Here is a 27,120-nt window from a genome sequence, read left to right on the forward strand (position 1 = left end):
AAGGACAAGGTTATAAGGATGAAAAATTGGGGCTGTTTAATGCAGTCATTTGATCACAGTACCTGCATTTGAACTCTGGCTACCCACTAGCTTTGCGACCTCCTCTCTAAAATAGGCCAAAGACTAGCATATCTCTAGGGAATTAAACTTGTAGGAATTAAATAAGATAATGCATATAAAGTCCTGGGGACAGCACAAATGCTCGATAAATGTTAATTTTGTTCTTACTGCATTGGAGAGTTCTTCCGATAACAGTGTCATCGTTCTAACAATAATACAGGGACAATTTGGTGAGCCCCTACCCTGCGCCGAGTGCTAAGCTGGGTGCTTTGCCACCGCCCTGAGAAGTGGCCTGGGCGAAAGTGACTGTCAGTAGTAGTCTGTCTACTTGAGAGACAGGGAAACTGTTAGAAGCAGGACCTCTGAGCTCAGGCTCTGTTTCTAGCCTAATGTGCCTCTGCTCCTCCCCAGGCCTCACCTTCCCCGATGGCGCAGGTTCCAGGGGAAGTGGACAACATGGAGGGCCTCCCGGCCCCCAACAACAACAACCCTGCAGCCCGCTGGGAGAGTCCTGATCGGGGCTGGGAGCGGGAGCAACCAGCAGCCTCCACAGCGGCCGCATCGCTCTTTGAGTGCTCCCGGATCAAGGCCTTGGCAGGTACCTGGAGGAGGGCTGGGTGAGAGGGAGAAGGGAGGGGAGGGGAAGAGGCTGCTGGGCTGGTGTCTGGGTATCTCCTCGGTCAAGAACCTTGGTGGCCTGGAGGATGGGAAAGAGAGTCACAGACCCTTTGCATGTGAATCTCTAGACCAGCAGCATCCAATGAATGGAACGTTTCTCAGTGACAGGAAAACGTTCTCTATCTGTGATGTCCAATATATGAACCACTAATCACTAGTACTTGTGGCTGTAAGCACTTGAAGTGTGGCCAGTGCTTCTTGAGGGACCGAATTTTTTATTGTATTTCGTTTTAATTAATTTAAATTTAAATAGCCACATGTGGCTGGTGGATACTGGCTGGGGCAGGGCTGCCTTAGAAAAGTAGAGTTCAGAAATGTGGGATTTTATAAGCATACTTCCTTAGGATCTCAAGATGCTGAAATACTAGATTTTTGGACCTTGGAATGTCATGCTCAGGGATTCTTCCAACTTGAGGCCTTTAGAAATGAGGTTAAGCATCTGCCTTCGGCTCAGGTCATGATCCCAGGGAACTGGGATGGAGCCCTGTGGTGTTGGGCTCCTTGCTCAGCGAGGAGTCTGTTTCTCTCTGCCTGCCACTCCCCCGACCTGTGCACTCTCTCTCTGACAAATAAATAAATAAAATCTTTAAAATAAATAAATATGAAAAACAAATCAAAACTATGAGCAAAGAAAGACCCAAAGAACCTTCAGAGCCATGTAACTTCATAATCATTAGCCTTAAGCCTTTAAAATATTAGACCCTTGGGACCTTTGTTATCTCGGGAACACAGAATGTTAGAAACAGAAACTATAGATTGTAGTAATCATGAAATCTTAAAACCCTAAGGTCGGAATCAGTTCCCTGAGAATCTCAAGAATTTTAGTAACTCAACATTTGACAATCATGGGATCTTTGCTACTAAGATTCTTGGAACTTCATAATTATAAGATTTTGAACAGTGATGTCCAACCCGAGGGCATCTGGGCAACAGGTGACAGGAATGAAAGAGTAGACTGGGGATCATGGTCAGCTGGAAAGCAGTGTCCTGAACACCAGCACCAGCCATGGGGAAACGTGGGCCCCAGATTGCTAGCTGTGATGTTTATCCAGAATTTCCCAACTGGGAAAAAAAAAAAATCTGTATGTGCCACAATGTCTGAACTAATATTAATTCACAGATTGCCATAGAATGGTATAAAATGTATTTTCGGAAACTTAAAATCATAGTATCAGACGGGGGTCTGCATGGCTCAGTGGGTTAATGCCTCTGCCTTTGGCTCAGGTCATGATCCCAGGGTCCTGGGATCAAGCCCCGCATCATCGGGCTCTCTGCTCAGCAGGGAGCCTGCTTCCCTTCCTCCCTCTCTGCCTGCCTCTGCCTACTTGTGATCTCTGTCTGTCAAATAAAATAAATAAAAATCTTAAAAAAAACATAGTATCAGACTCTTTGAGCCTTAAAAACTATGATCTCATCCACAAAATATTTATTCAGTGCCTGCTCTGTGCCTGACCTGTGTTGGACAATATGAGGGACATGATGGTGACTGAGCCAGCTCCTAGGGCTCCCAGGCCACTGAGAGAGTTAGATCCAGCCAGAGAGTGATGACCCTGAGTGGTCAGGGCCTGGATGGTCTGGAAAGGGAAAGCACAGATGACGCCCCTGCTTCAGTCCAGGGGACTGCCCTGGAGGAAGCCAGAGGGCTTCCTGGAGGAGGAGGTACTGAAGATGAGCCCCAAAAGGATGAATAATAGTGAACTCTGGCGTGGAGAGTGGAAGAGTATTCCAGGCAGAGGGAACAGCATATGTAAGACCTTCAAAACTTGGGAGTGGCTAGATTGAAGTAATGAGGAAATGACAGTGAGAAAGGAGGCAGTGGGAGTCAGAGCCTGAGGACCCTATAAGCCACCATGCAGGGTGTGAGGGCACTGGAGAGCTATGGTAAGAGTTTAAGCAGAGGTGGGATGTGGTAATGTGGGGATCAAGGACTCTTCGCATCTGAGAAGAACATCAGTGCCAAATACCACAGACAGATAAACATCCAGTCCAGGGAAATAATTGGTTCCCTGTAAGAAAAAAAAAATTCTCATACACTCCCTGTGTCTACTTAAATTATTATATCTATAATTTTCCTAAATGCAACAAACCCACAACTCTGTTTCTGTCTCTCATGCCTACAGTTCTCTAAAACTAAAACACGTTATACTGGACTCCAGAACCAAAGTGTAAAATCAGTTAACAGTCAGCTTGGGGCGCCTGGGTGGCTCAGTTGTTAAGCGTCTGCCTTCAGCTCAGTTCATGATCCCAGGGTCCTGGGATTGAGCCCTTTGTTGGACTCCCTGCTCAACAGGGAGTCTGCTTCTCTCTCTCCCCCTGTCTCTTCACCCAGCCCATGCTCACTCTTTCTCAAATAAATCAATAAAATCTTTTTTTTTAAAAGATTTTATTGATTTATTTGACAGACAGAGATCACATAGGCAGAGAGGCAGGCGGGGGTGGGGGGAGCAGGCTCCCTGCTGAGCAGAGAGCCTGATGCAGGGCTTGATCCCAGGACCCTGAGATCATGACCTGAGCCAAAGGCAGAGGCTTTAACCCACTGAGCCACCCAGGTGCCCCAATCAATAAAATCTTTAAAAAAAAAGATTCAGCTTAAAGTAACTTCAGGATGCTGTTTATGCTGTTTAAATGATGTTGCTGTTCAAAATCCTTACATTGTGACATAGATCGTTAGGGTGCATTTTCTTTTGCATCCGTTTCCTTATAGTTTTTCTCTCATGCTTTTTCTCTATTCAAACTATAAGTCCAAACCTTTGAGCAGAGTCCTGAGTAACATGCTTTTGTAGGAACACGTTTGAGAAAATTGTCTGGACCCCATGCTCAAGAGAGTTCCCTTAATGATGTTCCCCAGTTTGTGGCTTGTTGTCCTTATCAGTCTATGGGAGGATCCTCTCCTCCTCTTCATCTGTTCATTTACTCTCTTTGCTTTTTAACATTTTTAGAAAAGGAACCTCTATGCCCAACGTGGGGCTTGAACTCAAAATCCCAAGATGAAAACTCTTGTGTTCTACCAACTGAGCCAACCAGGTGCCCCTATTCCCACATCTCACACCAATGCCTTCTCCCCTATGGGCAACCATTCTAATCATTTGTTTGTTTGTTTGAAGAACAGTCTATCTGCTTATTTTTAATTTTTTTTTTTAGAGAGAGAACATGCATGCATGTGCTCTAGCGGGGTTGGAGGAGGGGCAGAGACAGAGGGAGAGAGAACCCCAGGCCGGCTCCACACTCAACACAGAGACCACTGTGGGGTTCGATCCCACCACCCTGAGATGAAGACCTGAGCTGAAATTAAGAGTCAGTCACTTAATAGACTGAAACATCAGGCCCCCCCCATTCTGATAGCTTTTTTTTTTAAGATTTTATTTATTTATTTGACAGAAAGAGATCACAAGTAGGCAGAGAGGCAGGCAGAGAGAGAGAGGAGGAAGCGAGCTCCCCGCTGAGCAGAGAGCCTGATGCGAGACTCGATCCCAGGACCCTGAGATCATGACCTGAGCCACCCAGGCGCCCCCATTCTGATAGTTTTAATGCAAATGATTATCTTTGCATGCCGATGATTTTGCAAAATGTGCATTGCTAATTAGTGTGCATGTATACATATATTTTAACTGTTCATTAAAGTATGACATGCACACAAAAAGGCAGATAAATCGTGAGTGTCCAGCATTTCCACAAGCGAGCACCCTCTGGTAACCAATCCCCAGATAAGGAAACAGAATATGACTGCCCCAGGGAAGCCCTCCTCAGGCTGCCTCTCTCACTACATCGCAAGAGTAAACACTATGCTAACTTCTAAGAGCACACCCTGGTTAGACTGGTGTTTGAACTTCATATGAATAGAATCCTAAAGCATGTACCCCTTTGTGTCTGGCTTCATTCACTCACCACTGTGCTGATAAGATTCGACCATGTCTCTCTGTCCTTGTTGGGTCTCCCTTTTCATTGCTGTATAGTATTCTACAGTGTGCCTGTGCCATAGTTTATCCATTTACAGGTTGATGAGGATTAGGATTACTCCTCTTTTAGGGTTATCCCAAGCTAAACTATTGCAAACCCGTAATTCCCGGTGTTTCAAACTATTACAAACTGTTGCTTCTTTAAATGTTCTACTACAGTACCTTTTTGGTGGGCGTAAGCCTTCATTTCCACCCAGGAGGGAAAGTGTTGGGTCATAGGGTAGGTGTATATCAAACTTGAGTGGAAACTGCCAGTTTGTGTCATTTTGTATTCCCACCAGCTGTGTATGAGGGAGTCACTTACTGTACCTCCAACCCTTCGGATGGTCAGTCTTTTTTATTTTAGCCGTTCTGATGGGTGTGCATTCCATCGTGGTTTTAATTTACATTTTCCTGGTCACTAATAACAACTAGTGAAGTTGACTGGCTTTTCATATGTTTTGTTTTGTTTTTAAAGATTTTATATATTTATTTGACAGACAGAGATCACAAGTAGACAGAGAGGCAGGCAGAGAGAGAGGAGGAAGCAGGCTCCTTGCTGAGCAGAGAGCCTGATACAGGGCTAGATCCCAGGACCCTGGCAGAGGCTTAACCCACTGAGCCACCCAGGCACCCCGCTTTTCATATGTTTACTGACTATTTGGATAGCTTCCTGTGAAGTGCCTGGTCAAGTCATTTACCTATTTGTATTTTAATTTTCCTTCCTTTTTCTCATTGTTTTATGGGAATTCTTATATATCCTGGGTACAAGTCCTTTGTCAGATAGATGTGTTGTGAATATATTCTCCCACTGTGTGGCTTGTCTTTTTATTCTTTCAAGGTTGCCTCTTGATGACCAGTGTTTCTTTTTTTTTTTTTTAAGATTTTATTTATTTATTTGAGAGAGGGAGAGCACGAGAAGGGGGAGGGGCAGAAGGAGAGGAGGAACCAGACTCCCTGCTGAGCAGGGAGCCCGATAATGTGGGCTTTGATCCTAGGACTCTGAGATCATGACCTGACACAGAAGGCAGAGGCTTAACTGACTGAGCCACCCAGGCTCCCTGATGAACAGTATTTCTTAATTTAAATATAGTCTAATCAAATCATTAATAATTATTTCCTGTGTGGCTAACACTTAGTGTTTGAAGAAATCTTTGCTTACTTCAAGGTCATAGAGATTTTTTTTTTAAGGAACGCTTTTTTTTTCTTTTAAGATTTTATTTATTTATTTGACAGAGATCACCAGTAGGCAGAGAAGCAGGCAGACAGGGGGCAGGAAGCAGGCTCCCCGCTGAGCAGAGAGCCCGATGTGGGGCTTGATCCCAGGACCCTGAGACCATGACCTGAGTCGAAGACAGAGGCTAAACTCACTGAGCCACCCAGGCGCCCCTGGTGATATTTTTTGATGTTTTCTTCTAAAGGTCTTATTTGATCCTTTCACATTTAGACTTATAAGCCAGCTGATATTTACTGTATTTATTACTGTGTACAGTGTGGAGTGTCAGTCAAGGTTCTTATTTTTGCCACATGCAAATCCAGTCGACTCCATTTCATTTATTGAAAAGACTTTCTTTTCCCTACTGAACTGCAATTTCAAGGTTAAAAATCCGAGAGTTCTATGTACATGAATTTGTGCATGCAAACATTGCTGACTGGTGAAGGTTTTAGCATATTCTAGATCGCAGGTTTTTGTTTTTAAGTAAGCTCTATGCCCAACATGGGGCTTGAACTCCCAACGCCGAGATCAAGAGTCCCATGCTCTACCCACTGAGCCAGCCAGATGCCCCTAAGATTGCAGTTTTTGCATTGTTTCCCCATTCAGCACTATACCTTAAGACTCAGCCATGTGAGGGCACCTGGGGGGCTCAGTCGGTTAAGAGTCTGACTCTTGATTTCAGTTTGGGTCATGATCTCAAGGTCCTGGGATCAAACCCTGGGACAGGCTCCCCATTGATCATGGAGTATGCTTGGGATTCTCTCTTCCTTCTCCCTCTGTCACTCCCCACTTGTGCCCTCTCTCTCTCAAGTAAAATAAAATAAAAATCTTAAAAAAAGGAAAGGCTCAGCCATGTGGCGGTGTGTGCTTCAACTTTACTGCTCATAACTGCTACGTGGAGGCTATAGTATGAACTCACCGTATCCAATTTTCCCAGTGATGGACAACAAGGCTTTCTCGAACCCCCAACCTGCCCCTACCCCCTACCCCCCAAATAACATTGCATTGGACATCCTCCTCCATCCTCCCTATAAACCAGCATGGAAAAGTTTATAGGACTTAGGCACAGGGAAAGAACTGCTCTGTCATGAGGGTTTGCCCTAATTTCATTTGACTCTGATGGCTTCCAAGATGGCTGCCCCAGTGTGTAACTCCCACCAGCAGGCACATTTCCACCACTACTCATGGCTTCCTAACTTTTCTCAGACCAGTAGCCAAACATCATTGACATGCTAAGTGTCACTATAGCCTTTCCCCTTAACCCACAATGGATAAAAGCATAGTTAGTTATTCCTCAGCTCTGTGAAAATCTCAGTGTATGAAAGAGAAGAATATGTTGAAATCTTATTCTAAGGAAATGTGTTTTGCCTCTGACTAGGGACTACCACAGCAGAGAAGACATATAAATGACAACTCACGGGATGCCTGGGTGGTGCAGTTGGTTAAGCGTCTACCTTGGGCTCAGGGCATGATCTCAGGGTCCTAGGATTGAGTTCCGTGTCAGGCTTCCTGCTCAGCAAAAACACTTCTCCTTCCTCTGCCAAATAAATAAATGCAATCTTAAAAAATAGTTATATAAAAAAATGACAACTTACTATGAACACAATGGCAGGGGTAGGACGGTTGTCATTTGGCTTGGACAGCTAGAGTCACGGCAGGAAGCAGATGGCTCCCCTCAAGGGGGTAAAATTGAGGATAACTTAATGAAGGGACTAATTACAGAGGTGTGGCCAAGGATATGGGAACCTACAAGGCCAGTGGACACACCAGGGACTGGGGCAGGGCAGGGAGTGGTGAGGGCTCCCAACTTGGGGGTTTAGAGAGAGGAACCAGGTGCTGATGTAAGCAGGGAGGGAATAAATCTCTCAGCCCTTCCTTTCTCCTCTTTTTTTTTTTTTTAATTTAATTTATTTACTTGCGTGATCGAGAGAGACCATGCAGAGAGAGAGGGAGAATCTCAAGGAGACTTTCAGCTGAGCGCAGACCCTAACTCGCGGCTCAGGGCTCGATCTCAGGACCCTGAGATCATGACCTGACCTGAGCCCAACTCAAGAGTCAGACACTCAACCGGCTGAGCCACCCAGGTGTGCTACCCCCTTTTCCTCTAATCTCCTGCTAGCCAAACCCAACACAGGGTCTGAGGTCTTTGAGTGCTGCAGAGCTCATTCGTAACAGCCCCCACGGGCAGTCTCCCCGGACCCAGAGCACGTGCAGAACAGTAGAGGCAGGCACCCGAGGGGCATGGTAGCCAAACACACTCACCAGCACAGTAAACATTCAGTGTCATCTGAGGTCAGAAGGGGCACTTGGGGACATATCTGGTTTCACCTCCACTGTGGTTTTTCTTTTTTCTTTTTCTTCCTTAATTTAAGGTTTCTTTATTTAGGGGCACCTGGGTGGTTCAGTCGGTTAAGCATCTGCCTTCGGCTCAGGTCATGACCCCAGGGTCCTGGGATTGAGTCCCATATCTGGCTCCCTGCTTCTCCCTTTCCCTCTGTTGCTCCCCCTGCTTGTCCTTTCTCTGTCAAATAAATAAATAAGTAAACAAATAAACAAAGAAAGAAATAAAATCTTAAAAAAAGAAAAATATTTATTTGAGGGAAAGTGAGCACGCATGAGAGTGGGGGGAGGGGCAGAGGGATTGAATCTTCAAGCTGACTCCCCGCTGAGCGTGCAGACTACTGTAGGGCTGATCTCACAGCTCGTGAGATCCAGGATCTGAGCTGAAACCAAGAGTCCAAAGCTTAATTGACTGAGCCACCCAGGTGCCCCACCCACACTGTTTTGTTTCTTTTTTTATATAGAGTTTATTTATTTATTTGACAGAGAGAGAGAACACAAGCAGGGGGAGTAGCAGAGGGAGAGGGAGAAGCACGATCTCTGCTGAGCAGGGAGCCTGATGCGGGGTTCTATCCCAGGACCCTGGGATCATGATCTGAGCCGAAGGCAGATACTTAACTGAATGAGCCACCCAGGTGCCCCCAATAATTAATTAAAATAAACAAGATAAACAAGTAATTTAAAATAAACAAGTAATTTAAATAAACAAGATATTTCTTATGGATTTACTATTAATTTCTGCATAATCACTTTCTTTTTTTTTTTTAAAGTTTTCATTTATTTATTTGACAGAGAGAGAGAGATCACAAGTAGGCAGAGAGGCAGGCAGAGAGAGAGGGAGAAGCAGGCTCCCCACAGAGCAGAGAGACCGATGCAGGACCCTGAGATCATGACCTGAGCTGAAGGCAGAGGCCCAACCCACTGAGCCACCCAGGCACCCCTGCGTATTTACTTTCAAATGAGAAGTAAACATTCAAGATCTTGTTTAAAGTTAAAAAACAAAACAAAACAAAACAAAAACAGGACAGTCAGTGGATATTTTCTAGCAATGTACGTATGTTTCACTGCCAGAATCACATGCAGTATTTAATATTACAAAAAGGGCTCTTGGCTGGCTCAGTTAGTACAGCATGAGACTCCTGATCTCTGGGTCATGAGTTCGAGCCCCATGTTGGGGGTAGAGTTTACTTAATAACAAAAATAATATCATGGGGGCACCTGGGAGGCTCAGTCTTAAGCATCTGACTCTTGATTTCAATTCAGGTCATGATTTCTGGGTGGTGGGATCGAGCCGCGTGTCTGGTTCCGTGCTCAGTAGGGAGTCTGCTTGGCCCTCTCCCTCTGCTCCTCCCCTCTACTTGCTTGTTCGTGCTCTATCTCTCATAAATGAATAAATAAATAAAATCTTTATTAAAAATATTACAAAAGGTAAATTTTTTGAAAAAATAAATTATTGAGAAATTTCAGTTAAAAAGGGAAACAGACTGGCTATTCAAATCTTGCTTCCTGCACTAATAGGAAACTTAGAAGTATGATAATTAAGTTTTTTTAGTAATGAAATGCATACCGTGCCCCTGAGCCGTTGCAACAGACCCAGCAATGCAACACCGTAAAGGAGATAGAGGTTTATGTCTCCCTCCTGGATAATTCTAACACGAGCAGCATCATGGGCAGGGGAGGCTCTGGTCCAAGCAGTCAACCTTCTTCTGTCCTGTGCCCTGTGGACCTTGTTTTCAAGCCTGTGGGAGTCAGGGGAAGAGAAAGGGAGGCCAGGTAGTAGCTTCCTGATCTGGTAACACTTTAAATTGGGAAATAATCATAGATCCACACAAAGTTGCGGAGAAAGTACAGATGATAAAAAGACTCACCGAGGGGCGCCTGGGTGGCTCAGTTGTTAAGTGTCCAGCTTTTGGTTTCATTCAGCTCAGGTCATGATCGCATGGGTGATGGGGTCAAGCCCCACGTCGGGCTCCCTACTCAGCATAGAGTCTACTTGTCCCTCTCCCTCTGCCCCTCCCTGGCTTGTTCTCTCTCTCTCTCTCTCAAGGAAATAAATAAAATCCTTTTTAAAAAAGAAAAAATAGGGGTGCCTGTGTGGCTCAGTCGGTTAAGCATCTGCCTTTGGCTCAGGTCATGATTCCAGGGTCCTGGGATCGAGTCCTGCATTAGGCTCCCTGCTCAATGGAGAACCTGCTTTTCCTTCTCCCCCTGCCTGCTGCTCCCCCTGCTTGTGTGTGCTCTCTCTGTCAAATAAATAAATAAAAATTAAAAATTAAAAATAAATAAAAATATTCACCCAATTTAAAAACGGGCAAAGGATTTGCATAGACGACTCTCCAAGGAAGATACACAAATGGCCAATAAACACATGAGAAGAGGTTCACCATCATTAGTCACCAGGGAAATGCAAATCAGAACCACATTAAGAGACCGGTTCATACCACTCTAATGGCCATGATCAGATAAGAAATAGCAAGGAGCGGTGAGGATGTGGGGACACTGGGACCCTCGTCCATTGCTGGTGGGAATGTAAAATGGTGCAGCCACTTTGGAAAACAGTCTGGCAGTTCTTCAAAAGGTTAATCCTAGAGGCGCCTGGGTGGCTTGGTCAGTTGAGCATCTGACTCTCGATTTCAGCTTATGGCATGATCTCAGGGTCCTAAGATTGAGCCCCCCCTCCCCCCATTGGGCTCTGGGTTGAGCAGGGAGCTTACTTGGTATTCTGTCTCTCTCTCTCCCTCTGTCCTCCTGCTGTCTGTGTGTGCTCTCTCTCATAAGTAAATAATAATTTTTTTTTTAAAGGTCAACCATAGAGTTAACATAGAGCCCAAGTATTTCACTCCCAGGTATATACTCAAGATAACTGAAAACATGTGTCCACACAAAGACGTAGGTACCCAAATGTTCATAGCCGCATAATTCATAATTGCCACAAAGTGGAAACAACCCCAATGTCCATCCGCAGGAGAACAGATGAGTAAAATGCAGGCTGTCCATGGAATGGCTATTATTTAGCCGTCAAAAAGAAATAAAGTACTGACACACGCCACAACATGGACGAACCTTGAGAACATGACACTAAGTGAAAGAAGCCAGACACCGAAAAGGTCATATATTGTATGATTCCATTGATATGAAATGCCCAGAATAGGTAAATCCATAGAGACAGAAAATAGAATAATAGTTTCCTAGGGCTGGGAGAAGGGGGAATGGGGAGCGACTGCTCCTGGGCACAGGGTTTTTTCTTGGAGGGATGAAAATGTTCTGATATTAGATGGTGATGCGGGTTGCACAATCCTGTGAAAATACTAAAAATCACTGAATTTACGCTTTGAAAGGTTGAATTTTATAGTATGGGAATTATAGTTCACACTAAAGCTGTTGTTAAAAAAAAAAAGGATGGGCACTTGGGTGGCTCAGTTGACTGAGTGTCTCACACTTGATCTCAGCTCAGGTTTTGATCTGAGGGTAGGGAGTTCGAGCCCCGTGTTGGGCTTGGTCGAGGAGGCTACCTAACCAACTGAGCCATCCAGGCGCCCCTTGGTGGAGCCTACTTAAAAAAGAAAAGGTAGTAGGAGAGGTTCCCAAGCAATGTCTTTGTCAGTGAGTCAGCAGTTGAGCAGCTGCACAAATTCCTCTGCCCCCTCCTGTTGGCAGTCGCTTGCCTGCTCTGCGCCCTAGGGGTGTGGGAAACTCGGGGTCCAGCTGGCAGTCCAACTACCACAGGGTGGGGGTTCGGATGTGTGTGTGACATGGTTCCTGTCCTCAGGGTGCATTCTTATTAGCATATTCCTTCCTCTTCATCCCTCACACCTGGCCAGTGCCAAGTCTTATTTTTTTCATCTGTTCTAACTCTTCAGTATGTCCCCTTCTCCCATTCCCAGCTTCTGCCCTCTCCACTTGTCCTCTCTCTCCAGAATGGCTTCCCCAGTCTGCCCCCCCCCCCCCCCCCCGTGAGCTGCCATTCTTGCGCTCTCTGACCTACCCTCCCCACTCTCCACCGCACAACTGAAACACAACTCGCATTCTGCCCCACCCCCTCCTTAACTTTCCATAGCTCCCTAGTGTAGTATCTGTGCCCCCAGTAAACTGAGCTCTGGGAGGGAAGGCCTGTTTGTATTCAGAGCCTAGAACATAGTAGGTGCTCAATTATTGATTGACAAAATGAACAGGGCCAACTGGATGAGAGTCCGGGAAGACTTCTTGCGGGAAGTGGTATCTCAGGAAAGCTTTAAAGGACCTGTCTCCAGGTGGGCAGCGAAGGGTTTGTGCAAAGCCCTGATTGTTGCAAACTGGGCCGAAGCAGCGTTTGGGCCCGAGTGGAGGGCTGGGGAGAAGCTGCAAGGGGGAGGTACTGGGGATTCGGGAGCTCCTCAGAGCCCGTCTTTCAGATGAACGCGAGGCGGTGCAGAAGAAGACCTTCACCAAGTGGGTGAACTCGCACCTCGCCCGAGTTGGCTGCCACATCGTGGACCTCTACGCCGACCTCCGCGACGGCTTTGTGCTCACGCGGCTCTTGGAAGTGCTGTCCGGGGAGCAGCTGGTGAGGAGACCTGAGGGCCTGGGGGAAGGCCGAAACCCTGGGAGAGGGGCTGGGTTATCACAGGGTCGGGCTAACGGATACCTGGAACGTCCAAGAAGGCCCCGCGGGTTTGCGGCCTCCGTACTCAGGTGGGTGGGGCTATGGCCCAGAGGTGGGGCTTGAGTGAGCCTGGGGGCGTGGCTGGGAACGGAAGTGGGGATTCGGTGGAAGGTCCAGGCGGTGGTTCCTGCGGCCTCTGGGCATGGGGTGGGGAGGAGCTCTGTTGGAAGGGGTGGGGCTATCGGAGAAGGGAGGGGCTTTATTAGAGGGGGCTGGCCTGCGTAGCGCCGTAGCAAGACCGAGGGTTATAAAATGGGGGCAGGACCCTGTTGCAGGGTGTCGATGGGTGAGGGTGCGGTTGTCATCGGAAGGGGAGGCCTAGGTCATGGAAATCTGGGGCACCAGACAGAACTCTGGTGTGAGTTTGGCTTGTGGTATCGGTTGCCGTTGTATTTCTGGGCGTGGATGAGGCTTCATCGCAAAGGGTGGGATTCTGACGGAACTAGAGATTTGGTAAAGGAGCTCAGAAATCGTAAGTGGCATGGCTAGAGAATAGAAACAAAGGCCACTGGAAATGCTAGCGCTGTAAACAAGGAGAGACCTGGGGGAAATGGGCGTGGCTCTTGGCAAGGACCTGAGAGAGGGAGGCGCGGGGGGTGGGGTGGGGTTGGGGGTGGGGGTGTGTGACCAAGGATCCAGTGGCCAAACCAAGGTGGCCTGGGGCAGACCTCCATGGGGAGGGGCGGGAGTAGGGTTACTGGCTTGATAAGAGGTGTGTATCAGGTCGGAGGAGGAGGTTCAGTTAAATGGGTGGAAACAGGAATTAGAATGAGCCTAGAAGGGAACGGGCTCTTAAGAAAGGGTCTGGCCAAAGAAAAGAAAAGAAAAGAGTCTGGCTACAGGAAGGGGCAGGGCTTCTTTTAAAAAGGATGGGGTCCCTGGTCCTCAAAAAGACTGCGGGGGCGTGGCCTGAGCTTGGGCACCCAGGGGGCGTGGCTATGGGGCTGGCCTCTTTGGAAGGGGTGAGGCCGAGGGCCCAGTGTTCTTGGCCAGGCCGCCCCCCAACGCCCCTGCCACCCTAGCCAAGACCCACGCGCGGTCGCATGAGGATCCACTCGCTGGAAAACGTGGACAAGGCGCTGCAGTTTCTGAAGGAGCAGCGCGTGCACCTGGAAAACGTGGGGTCGCATGACATTGTGGATGGGAACCACCGGCTGACCTTGGGGCTAGTCTGGACCATCATCCTGCGCTTCCAGGTGATCCCCAAGTGACCCCGGCCCGGTCTGCTCCACATCATGGGCCTTAGGAGGGCGTCCCCCATTCACTCCCCCCACTTATTCACTCATTCATTCCAAAAATTTTTCCAATACGATCCAGGAACCCTAATCCCCATGGTGGGGAGGGGGTGAACATGATGATAAAAATATCATTATTGGGGCGCCTGGGTGGCTCAGTGGTTAAAGCCTCTGCCTTCGGTTCAGGTCGTGATCTCAGGGTCCTGGGATCGAGTCCCACATCGGGCTCTCAGCTCAGCAGGGAGCCTGCCTCCTCCTCCTCTCTCTCTCTGCCTGCCTCTCTCTGCGTACTTGTGATCTGTCAAATAAATTAAAAAAAAAATCTTAAAAAAAAAATAATAATACCATTATCTGGGACGCCTGGGTGACTCAGTTGGTTAAGCAGCTCCCTTCAGCTCAGGTCATGATCCCAGCGTCGTGGGATCAAGTCCCGCATAGGGCTCCTTGCTCCGCAGGGAGTCTGCTTCTCTCTCTGCCACTCTGTCTGCCTGTGCTCACTCTCTCTCTCTGACAAATAAATAAATAAAATCTTTAAAATAAAAATAAAAATAATATCATTATCACCACCATCACTATGATCATTTACATATTTTTTACTCTGTTCTAGGCACTGTTCTAAGCACTTGGCATTTAAAAGCCCAACAACCCCATAAATTAGGTACCATTTATTATGTTTTACCATAAGGAAAGTGAAGCCCAGAGAGGTGAAGTAATATGTCCAAGGTCACACAGCTGGGGAGTAGAGCTGGAATTCAAATCCAGGCAGTTTTGCTTTAGTTCAGAAACAAAACCGACAAATTTTCTTTTCTTCTCCTTTTTTTTTAACCAACAAATTTTCTGCCTCTATGGAGCTTACATTGTGGTGGGGGAAACAGACAGTAAAGAAACCCTTAAATACATAGAACAAGAGATGGATGAGAAAAGGATCAGCTCTAGGTAAGAGTTATGCAGAAAAGATTATGATAAAGCAGTAAAAGAAATACAAAACATCAGGTTGATGATGCTGAGATTTTAGACTCAATGGTCAGAGAAGGGCTCTCTGGGAAGCTGATGGCTACATGACATGAAGATGAAGGAAGAAAGCATTCCAGGCCAGAGGCACAGCATGTGCAAAGGCCCTGACTAAGTTGGGAAGGAGCTGGAATGCCAGAGGTATAGGAGGGCCACTGTGGCTAGAGAATGGGAGGCAAGGGGGAGCCAGGAGGGAGATGAGTCAGAAGGGTTGACAGGGCCTAGGTGATCTGAGATTAGCGGTTTTGATTTTATTCTGTTTGAGATAGGGAGAAATTAGAGAGTTTTATCAAGAAGATAGACATAAGGATGCCTGGGTGGCTCAGTCACTTAAGAATCTGCCTTCAGCTCTGGTCATGATTCCAGGGTCCTGGGATCAAGTCCCATATAGGGCTCCTTCCTAAGTGGGGAGCCTGCTTCTCTCTTTGCCTGCTTCTCCTCCTGCTTGTGCTCTCTCTCTGACAAATAAATAAGATCTTTTAAAAAAAATCAAGTGGTTGGTGAAGACCTCACTGAGAGGTGACCAATGAATCAAGACCTCAAGTTGGGGTGGAGCCATGTGGACCCCTGAGGGAAGGAACAGGTAGTTCAAAGGTCCTGAGATGGAAGGACACTGGTGATTTAATAAAGAGGACAGCAGGTCTCTAAGACAGAGCAGAGTAGGCTGTTGAAGATGAGGTCAGAGACATAACAAGGGGAAGTTTACTTTTGCCATGAGTGAGACCCACTGCGGGTCTCAAGGATGGGAGGGAGGCATGTGATCTGATCTGAGGGCTCACAGGGTCCCTCTCTGCCGTGAGAACAGATTGTGGGGGAGGAGCAGAGACACCAGCATGGAGGTGACTGCGCTAGCCCAGGCCCAGAAATGATGGTGCCTTGGATCAGGAAGTGAGCCAGATGCCAAAGTTTGGAGACGTCCCTGAAACTGACACCATAATCCACAACTGCCTCTCCCAACTGTAGATGTCCCAGCCTACCCCAGGTCCCACTCACACTCCTGAACCCCCAGCCCCAGCCTGAAGCTCCCTCTCCCATCTCTTCTGTCACCTGCCACCCCCCCACCCCCCAAAACGGGGTCTGCCGGTGTCTCCCAGGCTCATGCCCTCCTGGTCCCAGCAGCCATGTTTTGTATCCTCACAGATTCAGGTCATCAAAATCGAGACTGAGGACAACAGAGAGACCCGCTCAGCCAAGGACGCCTTGCTCCTGTGGTGTCAGATGAAGACAGCTGGGTAAGCACATTCCCCACGTGGTGCCCCCACCAGGCAGACAGGGCCCTAACCTAATCTGGAGGGTTCCTTCTGGGACAGGAATGCAAGGGGGCAGCCCAAGTCCTTAGTGTCAAAAGTTGCATCTGAAGTTAATGAACGCTGGATAAAATACATCCACTCTTCTGATCTTGACAATAAACCCATGTAACAATCTGGAAGGCCTGGTTCAAATTTAGAACTCGGGCTCCCCAGAGAGCAATGTTGGAGAGTAGTGGACTGCCCCCAGCTTGCTCCCCTCTGTGCCCCCCACCTCCAGAGGCCTCATGTGCAGCTGTTTGGATACCCCAGCCCTGTTCCTAAGCTGTGCCCACCCCCCTGACCCTGAAAGCAACCACCCTTCAGCTTAAGAGGGTCCACCCTGGGCGCCTGGGTGGCTCAGTGGGTTAGGCCGCTGCCTTCCGCTCGGGTCGTGATCTCAGGGTCCCGCATCGGGCTCTCTGCTCGGCGGGGAGCCTGCTTCCCTCTCTCTCTCTCTGCCTGCCTCTGCCTACTTGTGATCTCTCTGTGTCAAATAAATAAATAAAATCTTTAAAACAAAAAAAAAAAAAGAGGGTCCACCCTGGGGCTCAGGCAGATCCAGAAAGAAGTTCCAGCTTCTGGGGACCTTTGCTGGGGCTGAGAAGGGAACTGTGCAGGCTCTGTTGGGAGGTCCCCAGGATGCTCAGTGCTCTGTCCTGCGGGAGGGGTGTGGCCTGGAACTTGGGCGCCCTCTGGAGAGCTGCCCGGGGAGGAAGGGGAGGCAGGTATGGACGGAGACTGGGCTTTCTCTGATGTTCAGCCTTCTGGGGCTGGCGGGCTCTCTTGTAGTGCTGTCTTTCCTGGTGTCTTGTGTTTACCTCTTTGTCTGCTTTTCCTTGTTCTTATCTCTCCCTCCCGCTTCTCTCACTCCTCCTGGCTCCTCCCCTCCCTCCTTTCTTTCCCCGTCTCTGTCTATATCTTGTTTTCTCTCCCTCTCTCTCTCTGTCTTTCCATCTCCCTGCCTCAATGGATCAATCGATCAATTGATCGATCTATCTATTGTCTATCCACCCACCCATCCATCCATCTCTGTCTCTGTCTCTTTCTCCCTCCCATTTTTTCCTCCTGACTCTCTCCCTCTCTGCCTCTGTCTCTCCCTTCCATGCTGCCAGTTACCCTGAGGTTAACATCCAGAATTTCACCACCAGCTGGCGGGATGGCTTGGCCTTCAATGCTCTCATTCACCGGCACAGGTACTGCCCAGCCCAGCCCCGCCCTGCCCTGCCCCCTACCCTGAGTCCTGTGGGTACAAGCCTGCATACGTGTGTATGTAGATGACCCATGTAGACTTGAGGACCCACCCCTTCACACACACGCCCTTCACACTTGCACAAGGCACAACCCCCTATCTTCCCAACTTAGTCCAGGCCATGTACTCTGTGTACACGCGGAAACACACGTGCCCTCACACAGATGTGTATACACACTCACACTCGTGCGCATACACGGCTTGCGCCTGCTGCTTCGATGCCCCCAGGGTGGAGAGCTCACTTCCCCAGGGGCTGTTCTCTCTGGTGTGTGCGTGGGGGCCCCCCTCTCAGCAAGTCCTTCCTCTAGATGAGCCCCAGAGCCCCCCTTCTGCCTTTCACCCACCTTTCACACCCCCACGCCTGGTGCTGAATTGGCTGAGGGGTTGGCATCCAGACAAACTGCACCCACATCGTGATCATACACATGGCAGATTAGGGAAACTGAGGGCCAGAGCCCAGGAAGGACTTGCTCTGGTGTGGTGGGAGTGGAACCCCAGCTTTTTCTGCTGTAGACACGTGTTCACTCTCAAGCCTTGCCTGTCACACATACACACTCATATACATGGGACACCCAGCCCCGCCTCCACAGCCAGAAACCCACCAGCTCTACCCAATGGCAACATTTACTGAGCACTTCCTGTGTACCCACCATGGTTCTCAGTGCTTTCTGATAAGTCACTTAATATTCAGTGAGCCCATGAAGCAGATACTAGTATTATCCCCATTTTATAGAGGAGAGAACCAAGGCACAGAGAGACAAAATAACTTACCCAGCATGACAGCCAGGAAGTGGCTGAGATGGGGTTTGGGCCCAGTAGACCGACTGTAGACCTCACACTTCGAACTGCTGTGTGCTACTGTTTAGAAACACACCCAAGTAGACATGTAAGCCTTGTGAATGCAGTCACGCACATGCCCTCATGCTGTTCTCACAGCCTCAGGTAAATGCACAGACATGCACCAGCACACACAGGTTTCTCTGGGCCCAGGGGGCGCCCCTCCTGCCCCTCGCTGTGGGTGGGGCTCAGACGAGGACGTCTTTCTGCCCCCTTGCCCACTGGCCCTGGAGCCTGCCTGCTGCCTGCCCGCTCTGTGCCCCTGCCCAGGCCCGATCTCGTGGACTTCAGCAAACTCACCAAGTCCAACGCCAACTACAACCTGCAGAGAGCCTTCCGGACGGCTGAGCAGCACCTGGGGCTGACACGTCTGCTGGACCCTGAGGGTGAGCCCTGCACGGCCCCAGCTAGACTTCCTCTTGGGGGGACTCCCGACCCCAGTGCCATCCCAAACTCCACTCCATCCTGCTGCAACACCGTAGGAACCCAAGGCCTTCCAAGTCCCAACTCCCTCCCACCCTTTCCCCTTCCTCATCTCCAATCCCTCCATCTCCCCATCTTCCTGTCCCTTCCTTTGGCATCTCCATCTCCAACTTCAGCCTCATCCCCCTTCCTGTCTCCAGCTGAACCCCCTCCCCTTCCCAACCCCCTCCTGAGTCAGCTCCCCTCAAGCCCAACCCCCTCTCCCTCCCTGACTCCAGTCCCAGCCCCAAAGCAAAGCCTTCCCCCAATATGATCCCCATCCCCTGACTTCAGCCTTGCTCCTCATCCATGATCATGCCAACACCAGTCCCCCAATCTCTGGAGTAACAACTGTTCCCCTTCTCTGAGCATCTACTGTGTGCCAAGCCCAGGGCCGGGAATTTAATGGAAACTTCTCCCCTTCATCCTCACACTGACCTGGTTGGATAGAACTTATCCATCCTGTTTTTAAAGGGATAGAAATGAAGGCTCAGAGAGGTGGAGTCCCTTGCCCAGGGTCACACAGCAAACCGGCAAATGGGGCTTGTGATAGCTGGATTCTGTGCTCAGGGCCTGGCACATAGAAGGTGTTTGGTGGCTCTCGGTTTCAGGAGTTGGTGAAGAGTAAAGGCCAAGTGTAATATTGTGCATTCAGTGGGCAAATCGAAATGACAATCAGAATTCGTGAAGTTTCTCCTCTGTGCCAGGCTAGTTTTTCTAATACTTACGGTGCTCCCAGGTGGCAGGCGCTGTGATTATCCTTCCTGTTACACTGGGGAAACTGAGACTCAGAGAAGTGAGGTCTGTTTCCTAAGGACACACGTGAGGAAGTGGTTGAATAGGGATTTAAGCACATGCTGCCTACAAAGCCCATGTCCTTGACCTCTGATCTCCTACATCACTTATATACTTCATAAATGTTTATGGAGTTCCTACTCTGTGCTGGGCATGACTGAGACAATGGTGAAAAAAGACAGCCATAGGGGCACCTGGGTGGCTCAGTCAGTTGAGTGTCCAACTCTTGATTTCAGCTCAGGTCATGATCTCAGGGTCACGGGATCAGGGCCCACCTAGGGCTCTGCGATCAGTGGGGAGTTTGCTTGAGGATTCTCTCTCCCTCTCCCTCTGCCCCTCCCCTCGCTCACATTCACTTGCACATGTGCTCTCTCTCACTCTCAGAAAAATAAACACATCTTAAAAAAAAAAAAAAAGCATAGCCTTTGTCCTCCTGGTGCTTAAAGTCAAGCTAAGGACATGATCACATGAATGAATATTTAAGTGCAAATTATAACATCCAGGAGGCAGTGATAAGATGCCATGAGGAAGACTAACAGGGATAACCAACTCTACACATGCTGAACAGGGAGGCTTATCTGAAGAAATGTAAGTTGAGTTGAGACCTGGAGGATGAAAGGGAGCTAGGCACACAAAGAGGGGACATTGTTCTACCTAGTGAAAACAGCATGTGCAAAAGCCCTGAGGCAGATGGCAGAATGGTGTGAAATAATTATGGATCGTTTCTCTGTGGTGGCTTGCATGTGTCAGATACTGTTTAATCCCATGAGGCAGATCCCCATTTGGCAGATACAAAAATTAAGAAAATTAAAATTAAGAAACAGAGAGGTTAGTTTTCTTGGTCACACAGCTAGTAAGAGTGGTTCCCCTTCCCTCTGCCCGATCCATGTCAGAATGCTCACGATCATGCTCCCCCACTCTCTTTTAACCCCTAGATGTGAACATGGAGGCTCCCGATGAGAAGTCCATCATCACCTATGTGGTCTCTTTCTACCACTATTTCTCCAAGATGAAGGCCCTGGCTGTGGAGGGGAAGAGGATCGGGAAGGTTTGGGAGCCGAGGGATGGGGTGGGTGGGAGCTTGGGAACCACCTGGAGGCGTATCTGGGATGAGGCTGACCCCAGCTTCTTTTGGCGGGTCAGGTCCTGGACCAGGTGTTGGAGGTGGGGAAGATCATTGAGCGCTATGAGGAGCTGGCGGCTGAGCTGCTGGCCTGGATCCACCGCACAGTCGGCCTCATCAGCAACCAGAAGTTTGCCAACTCACTGAGTGGAGTGCAGCAGCAGCTTCAGGCTTTCACAGCCTACTGCACCCTGGAGAAGCCAGTCAAGTGAGGCCCAACTCAGGAGAGAGGGTGGCAAGTGGCGGTTTGGTGGCGGGGTTCCTGAGCTCCAGCCCCTTCAGGTTTCAGGAGAAGGGGAACCTGGAGGTGCTGCTCTTCAGCATCCAGAGCAAACTGCGTGCCTGTAATCGTCGCCTCTTTGTGCCTCGGGAGGGCTGTGGCATCTGGGATATCGACAAGGTGAGGCTGAGAATGTCGGGGAGAGGCAGGATTGCTCTGTGAGGGTGTGTAGGTTGTGCACTGCTCAAGGCAGCCATCTACATTGTAGATACCACAGACTGGATATTCATCCTGACAATTTTCCAGCAGGGAAGTGTCGTGAAGGAGCAATTTTTTTTCCCAGTTTACACAAAGGTGCTGCTTTGAGTCACTTCAGACAGAGAAGCCAGGGCCATTAAAATGTGGGGTGTTGTTGGGGTCTGACTGCTTACTCCTGTCTCCCTAGGCATGGGGCCAGCTGGAGAAGGCAGAGCACGAACGGGAGGCTGCTCTGCGGGCTGAGCTGATCAGGCAGGAGAAGCTGGAACTACTGGCCCAGAGGTTTGACCACAAGGTTGCTATGAGGGAGAGCTGGCTGAATGAGAACCAGCGCCTGGTCTCCCAGGTACTGCATGCAGGGCTTTGCTCTGGGGGAGAAGGAAGGAGGGCAGGGCTGGTGACCCTGGGACCAGAGAGGGAGATTCGATCTCCAAAGCAACAGAGAAGTGTTGGATTAGTCTCCTAGGTGGCAAATGAGGGTGGGAAGGGAGAACTTGTCTCCTAAGTGAGCAGTGGGGGAGGGGAGTGGGCCTAATCTCCAAGGTAACAGGAGAGTTAGGTTGGTCTCCAGGGTAACTAAAGAGGACAGAATTAGTCTCTTCAGAAATAGGGAGAGTATTTAATTAGACTCTTAGTGACAGAAGAGGTTGTTTCTGGTGTCCACGGTAACTCGGGAGGATAGAATCAGTCTCCTAAGTAACAGGATACAGTAGGCCTGGTCCCTAGTCTCTAGGGCAATGGTAGGATGGGGACTGTTTCCTGGGTGACGAGTTTCAGGCTAGAAATGTGATGGGGACGTGGGGCTGGTCTCCAGGGGAACAGAGGAAGATGGGGCTGGTCTCCAGGGTAACTGGGGATGCTGGGGGCAGGGGCAGGGTAACAGGTGGATGGCTGGGGCAACATGGGTAAGTGTCTGCCCTGCCCCGCCCCAGGACAACTTCGGGTATGAGCTGCCGGCGGTGGAGGCCGCCATGAAGAAGCACGAGGCCATCGAGGCCGACATTGCGGCCTACGAGGAACGGGTGCAGGGCGTGGCCGAGCTGGCCCAGGCCCTGGCGGCCGAAGGCTACCACGACGCCCGGCGCGTGGCGGCCCAGCGTGACAGCGTCCTGCGTCAGTGGGCCTTGTTGACCGGGCTGGTGGGGGCCCGGCGGACGCGGCTCGAGCAGAACCTAGCCCTGCAGAAGGTCTTCCAGGAGATGGTGTACATGGTGGACTGGATGGAGGAGATGCAGGTGGGCGGGCCCAGGGGCCGAGGGTGGGCGTGGCGGGCCGGGAGGGACAAGGAGGGCCGTAGTCACTGCAAGGGTTGTCAGGGAGCTGGAGAGGGTCGGAGAGAGAGAGAAAGATGCTGACAGGGACAAGGAGACTGAGGCGTCGATCAGAGTTCAAGAGATGGGCTGGAGGAGTAGAAGAGTGACGGGGCAGTGCAGGGGTGGGACCGGCCTGTCGCGGATGCCAAGCATGTGCTCAGTGCTGCCCCCTCTGGTAGGCTCACCTGCTGTCCCGCGAATGCGGGCAGCACCTGGTGGAGGCCGAGGACCTATTGCAGAAGCATGGACTGCTAGAGGGGGACATCGCGGCCCAGAGCGAGCGGGTAGAGGCGCTCAACGCTGCTGCCCTGCGCTTCTCTCAGCTGCAGGGTGAGTTTGGGCCCTGGGGGTGGGGGTGGAGACTGTCAGGGCTGGTGCCTGTAGAAACAGAATGACTCCTAAGAGACAGTAGGAAGGAGTGAGCTCCCTGTCTTTGAAGGCAACCAAGCACAAAATAGGATCACACTCCATTGGGGATATCATGGGGGAAGCTGTTACATGGAGTGGAGGTTAGACCACATGACTTTTTCCTGCTTTGAGATTCTGCAGTAATAGGTACATTCTTATCGAGCACTTATTTTGTGCTAAGCCCTTCACAGCTATAGGTCAGTGAATACCATAAAAAGACTGTGTAAGGTAATACATAGTCAGGACCTGTTTGGCAGGAACTGACAGAAATATCAGTTCTCGTTTTCTTTCTTTCTTTTTTTTTTAAAGATTTTATTTATTTATTTGACAGACAGATCACAAGTAGACAGAGAGGCAGGCAGAGAGAGAGGAGGGGAAGCAGGCTCCCCGCCAAGCAGAGAGCCTGATGCAGGGCTCGATCCCAGGACCCTGAGATCATGAGCTGAGCTGAAGGCAGAGGCTTTAACCCACTGAGCCACCCAGGCACCCCAGAAATATCAGTTCTCTTAAGGAGAAAAGGAGAGTCATGAAAATGTCCAGAGAGGGGCAAGTTTGGCTTCAGGCATGGCTGGATCCAGGTACTGTCCAATGATGCTTCTAAGACTCCATCTCTCTCACTGTAGTGTCTATGTTTGTGCTACTGTTGGGCCGTCTCTCCTCTTGTGGTATAAATCTGGGATCATTCAGCCCCGTGTTTATATCCTAGCAACTGAGGAGACCCAGCAGGAGACACTCCTCCTTATGGATGTTTACCCCAGGAAGCTCCCTCTGTCTTCTCCTTATGAGATATTGGTGCCTGGTAGCAGCCAGCGGCCACACAAACAGCAAAGAGGCCGATTGTGTGTGTGTGTGGGGGATGTTGTCATGGTGATGGGAGGCTGCACTGCCTGATATGTGGTCCAGAGATTTGGCCTCCTGATCTGCTACTTCTTAGCGGATCCTGGGCAAGTAGCTTCCCTCTCCAAAGCTCAGTTTCTTCATCTATAAGATGGGGCTAATAAAGATACTGCCCCAGAGGATGGCTGTGAGGTTGAAGCGACACTGGCCCGGGGCCAGAGTCAGGTCTGGATACACAGATGCCTGTTGCTGTTGATTACTCAGTTGGATGCCTTGGTATTCAGGTCAAATTCAGTGAATGTCCAGAATTCCGGAAATGGCACGGTCCATCTAGGGCAGTGTCTCTTACAGTGTTTTGACCCAGTAAGAAATACGTTTACCTCCTGACCCAGAGTTCATACACACGCATGCACACACAGGCAAAAAGGTTTTATGAAACAATGCTTCACCTTGTCCTGTGTGTGACATCCTGATATTTTCTATCCGTTCTATTCTATTCCATTAAAGGAATGCTGCCTATGAGCCATTAAGTTAATTTCACAATTCTCTCATCACAAACCAGAGGTCTGGGAGGAAGAGCAAACTATTTGGAGAAAAAAGGGAATTCAGGTCATCCCTGGAGTTAAGAGATAAGGCAACAGAGGATGAGAGGGGGAACCCAGAAAGTGGTTTAAGAACAGAGACGTTTCCAATTGCCTGGCTGGCTCAGAGGGTCAAGCATGCAACTCTTGATCTCCAGGTTGTAAGTTCAAGCCCCATGTTGGGTGTAGAGATTACTTAAAATAAAAATAAAAAGAATAGAGATGTCTCATTTGGTCCAGTCCTGAAGGAAACATAATTTACCCTAAAACATACAGATTCTAGGATTCTCTGAATCTCAGTTTCCAACCATCATTCAATCAGTAATAAGTCACCATTTTAATTAGGTACTGCTCTGGGCTCCACCCAGTGCTGGGCAATGGTGGGGACACAGTGTGACGGAGACAGCCTCGGGCCCTGCCCTCATGGGGCTCCCAGTCCTGTGAGGGTAACATACAGGCAATGATAGACCACAGGGGTCAGTGCCAGGATGCACGTGGGGGGTAGGCACAGGCAGAGGGGTCAGGTCTGGGATAGGGGAAGCAGAGAAGCCTCGGGGAGTCGGAGAAGGCGCCTGCTCCAGAGAGCGTGTCCCGAAAGGCTGCTTGGGGGAGGGGACGCGCACCCTGGCACCTGATGAACCCTGTCTGGACAAGGACAGGGCAGGTGGCTCTCGGGCGCCCCCTGGCCCGTGCGTAACCGGTGATCCTCACCTTCTCCCGGCCCAGGCTACCAGCCCTGCGACCCGCAGGTCATCTGCAACCGCGTGAACCACGTGCATGGCTGTCTGGCGGAGCTGCGGGACCAGGCGGCGCGACGGCGCGCGGAGCTGGAGGCCTCGCGGAGCCTGTGGGCGCTACTGCAGGAGCTGGAGGAGGCGGAGAGCTGGGCCCGCGACAAGGAGCGCCTCCTCGAGGCAGCGGGCGGCGGCGGCGGCGGCGGCGGCGGCGGCGGCGGCGGCGCAGCGGGCGCGGGGGGCACGGCGGGCGGCGCGCACGACCTGTCCAGCACCGCGCGCCTCCTAGCGCAGCACAAGATTCTGCAGGGCGAGCTAGGCGGGCGGCGGGCGCTGCTGCAGCAGGCCCTGCGGCGCGGCGAGGAGCTGGCTGCTGCTGGCGGCGCCGTGGGCCCGGGCGCCGAGACGGTGCATCTGGCGGGCCTGGCGGAGCGCGCGGCGAGCGCCCGGCGGCGCTGGCAGCGGCTGGAAGAGGCGGCGGCGCGGCGCGAGCGGCGGCTGCAGGAGGCGCGGGCACTGCACCAGTTCGGCGCTGACCTTGACGGGCTCCTGGACTGGCTTCGGGACGCCTACCGCCTCGCAGCCGCGGGCGACTTCGGCCACGACGAGGCGTCCAGCCGCCGCCTGGCCCGTCAGCACCGCGCGCTCACTGGGGAGGTGGAGGCGCATCGCGGGCCCGTAGGCGGCCTGCGGCGTCAGTTGGCGACCCTGGGGGGCGCCAGCGGCGCCGGGCCGCTGGTGGTGGCACTGCAGGTGCGCGTGGTGGAGGCGGAGCAGTTGTTCGCCGAGGTGACCGAGGTGGCCGCGCTGCGGCGCCAGTGGCTGCGGGACGCCCTGGCCGTCTACCGCATGTTTGGCGAAGTGCACGCGTGCGAGCTGTGGATCGGGGAGAAGGAGCAATGGCTGCTGGCCATGCGCGTGCCCGATTCGCTCGACGACGTCGAGGTGGTGCAGCACCGGTGAGCACGCCCTCGTGGGACTTTGCGAGAGGGGGCCCCTTCCTCAGTTCACGCAGTCTTGCCTTCCTTGGTTCAGCAGTTCCCACTTCCGCTCAGCTGGGGGTTCCAGGGGAAGGGGAATGATGGTAGTCCCCACCTCGCGGGTGACATGTAATGAGTACTTGTTGGACACTTCGCAAATGCTAGGGTGCAGGGAGCATTTCCCGGGCGTTTGCTATTATTATGAGGCTTATATTCACCTGACGGGAAGTTAACTGAAGCTTCTCTGGAGACACCCCAGCCTGGCCCCTCCCCTGGGACTGCCACAGTTCCTGCATAGTTGTCACCTCCCTAGCTCATGAAGTAGCTCAACCCTCTCTTCCATCATTACCCTGCTTGATGTTTCTTCATAGCACTTAGCCACCCCTTGATACTTGATATGTGAGTTACTGACTCCTCTGTGGCTGATTTAGTAAATGAGAAATTAGTGGTAGATCCCTTTTATTCATCCATTCATTCGTTCACTTGATACTTACTGAGCTGTCGCTGTGTTCTAGGTCTTGTGCTAGCCATCACTGACACATAGGCCTGGTCCCTACCCTTATTGTGCCCGCAATTACCCAAGCCACAGTTTTGGGCACTGTTTTAAAAGGGGGAGGGCTATGCTCACCTTTAAAAAGATCTCCCTGTGTGCCACGTAGAGGGTGTGTTGGAGCAGTTGAGAATGGTGGCTGGGAGCCCAGAAAGGGGCCTCAGGTGGGGCCCCGGGTGGGAGGGGACAGGACTGGACCAGGCTAGGAGGCCAAGTAGAGAGGCCATGGGGGTGAAGAGTCTGGGGAGGGCCGTTGTCCGAAACAGGACCCAGAGCTGTGGCCTAGGGGATGGTGGGGCTGCCCCTGAGATGGGGACCCAGGGGAAAACCAAATTTGGGGGAAGATACTGCTGCTGGTTTGAGTCAC

The 27,120-nt window shown here is 50.6% G+C and overlaps 1 protein-coding gene and 1 long non-coding RNA gene across 3 annotated transcripts in view; one reads left to right on the forward strand and one right to left on the reverse strand.

Moving 5' to 3' along the window:
* The window catches only part of SPTBN4 (spectrin beta, non-erythrocytic 4), a 70,412-nt gene that overhangs the window by 1,568 nt on the left and 41,724 nt on the right, over positions 1 to 27,120 (forward strand). For both annotated transcript variants that reach the window (XM_032842170.1, XM_032842169.1), the window contains exons 2-14: positions 472 to 658; positions 12,621 to 12,772; positions 13,894 to 14,067; positions 16,258 to 16,349; positions 17,519 to 17,599; positions 18,763 to 18,878; positions 20,685 to 20,797; positions 20,893 to 21,080; positions 21,155 to 21,272; positions 21,538 to 21,696; positions 22,283 to 22,585; positions 22,843 to 22,993; positions 25,216 to 26,182. In XM_032842170.1, coding sequence (XP_032698061.1) covers positions 487 to 658; positions 12,621 to 12,772; positions 13,894 to 14,067; positions 16,258 to 16,349; positions 17,519 to 17,599; positions 18,763 to 18,878; positions 20,685 to 20,797; positions 20,893 to 21,080; positions 21,155 to 21,272; positions 21,538 to 21,696; positions 22,283 to 22,585; positions 22,843 to 22,993; positions 25,216 to 26,182 — 2,786 coding nt within the window. In that variant the 5' untranslated portion in view covers positions 472 to 486. The remainder of the gene's footprint in view (positions 1 to 471; positions 659 to 12,620; positions 12,773 to 13,893; positions 14,068 to 16,257; positions 16,350 to 17,518; positions 17,600 to 18,762; positions 18,879 to 20,684; positions 20,798 to 20,892; positions 21,081 to 21,154; positions 21,273 to 21,537; positions 21,697 to 22,282; positions 22,586 to 22,842; positions 22,994 to 25,215; positions 26,183 to 27,120) is intronic.
* LOC116857761 lies at positions 8,575 to 10,139 on the reverse strand. Its single transcript, XR_004380797.1, has 3 exons — positions 10,098 to 10,139; positions 9,797 to 9,968; positions 8,575 to 8,612 (listed from the first exon to the last, which is right to left on the reverse strand). It is a non-coding gene; the product is annotated as an uncharacterized LOC116857761 (long non-coding RNA).

Source organism: Lontra canadensis, unplaced genomic scaffold (assembly GCF_010015895.1).
Source record: "Lontra canadensis isolate GAN:19392208 unplaced genomic scaffold, GSC_riverotter_1.0 scaffold125, whole genome shotgun sequence".
Lineage (NCBI taxonomy): Eukaryota > Metazoa > Chordata > Mammalia > Carnivora > Mustelidae > Lontra > Lontra canadensis.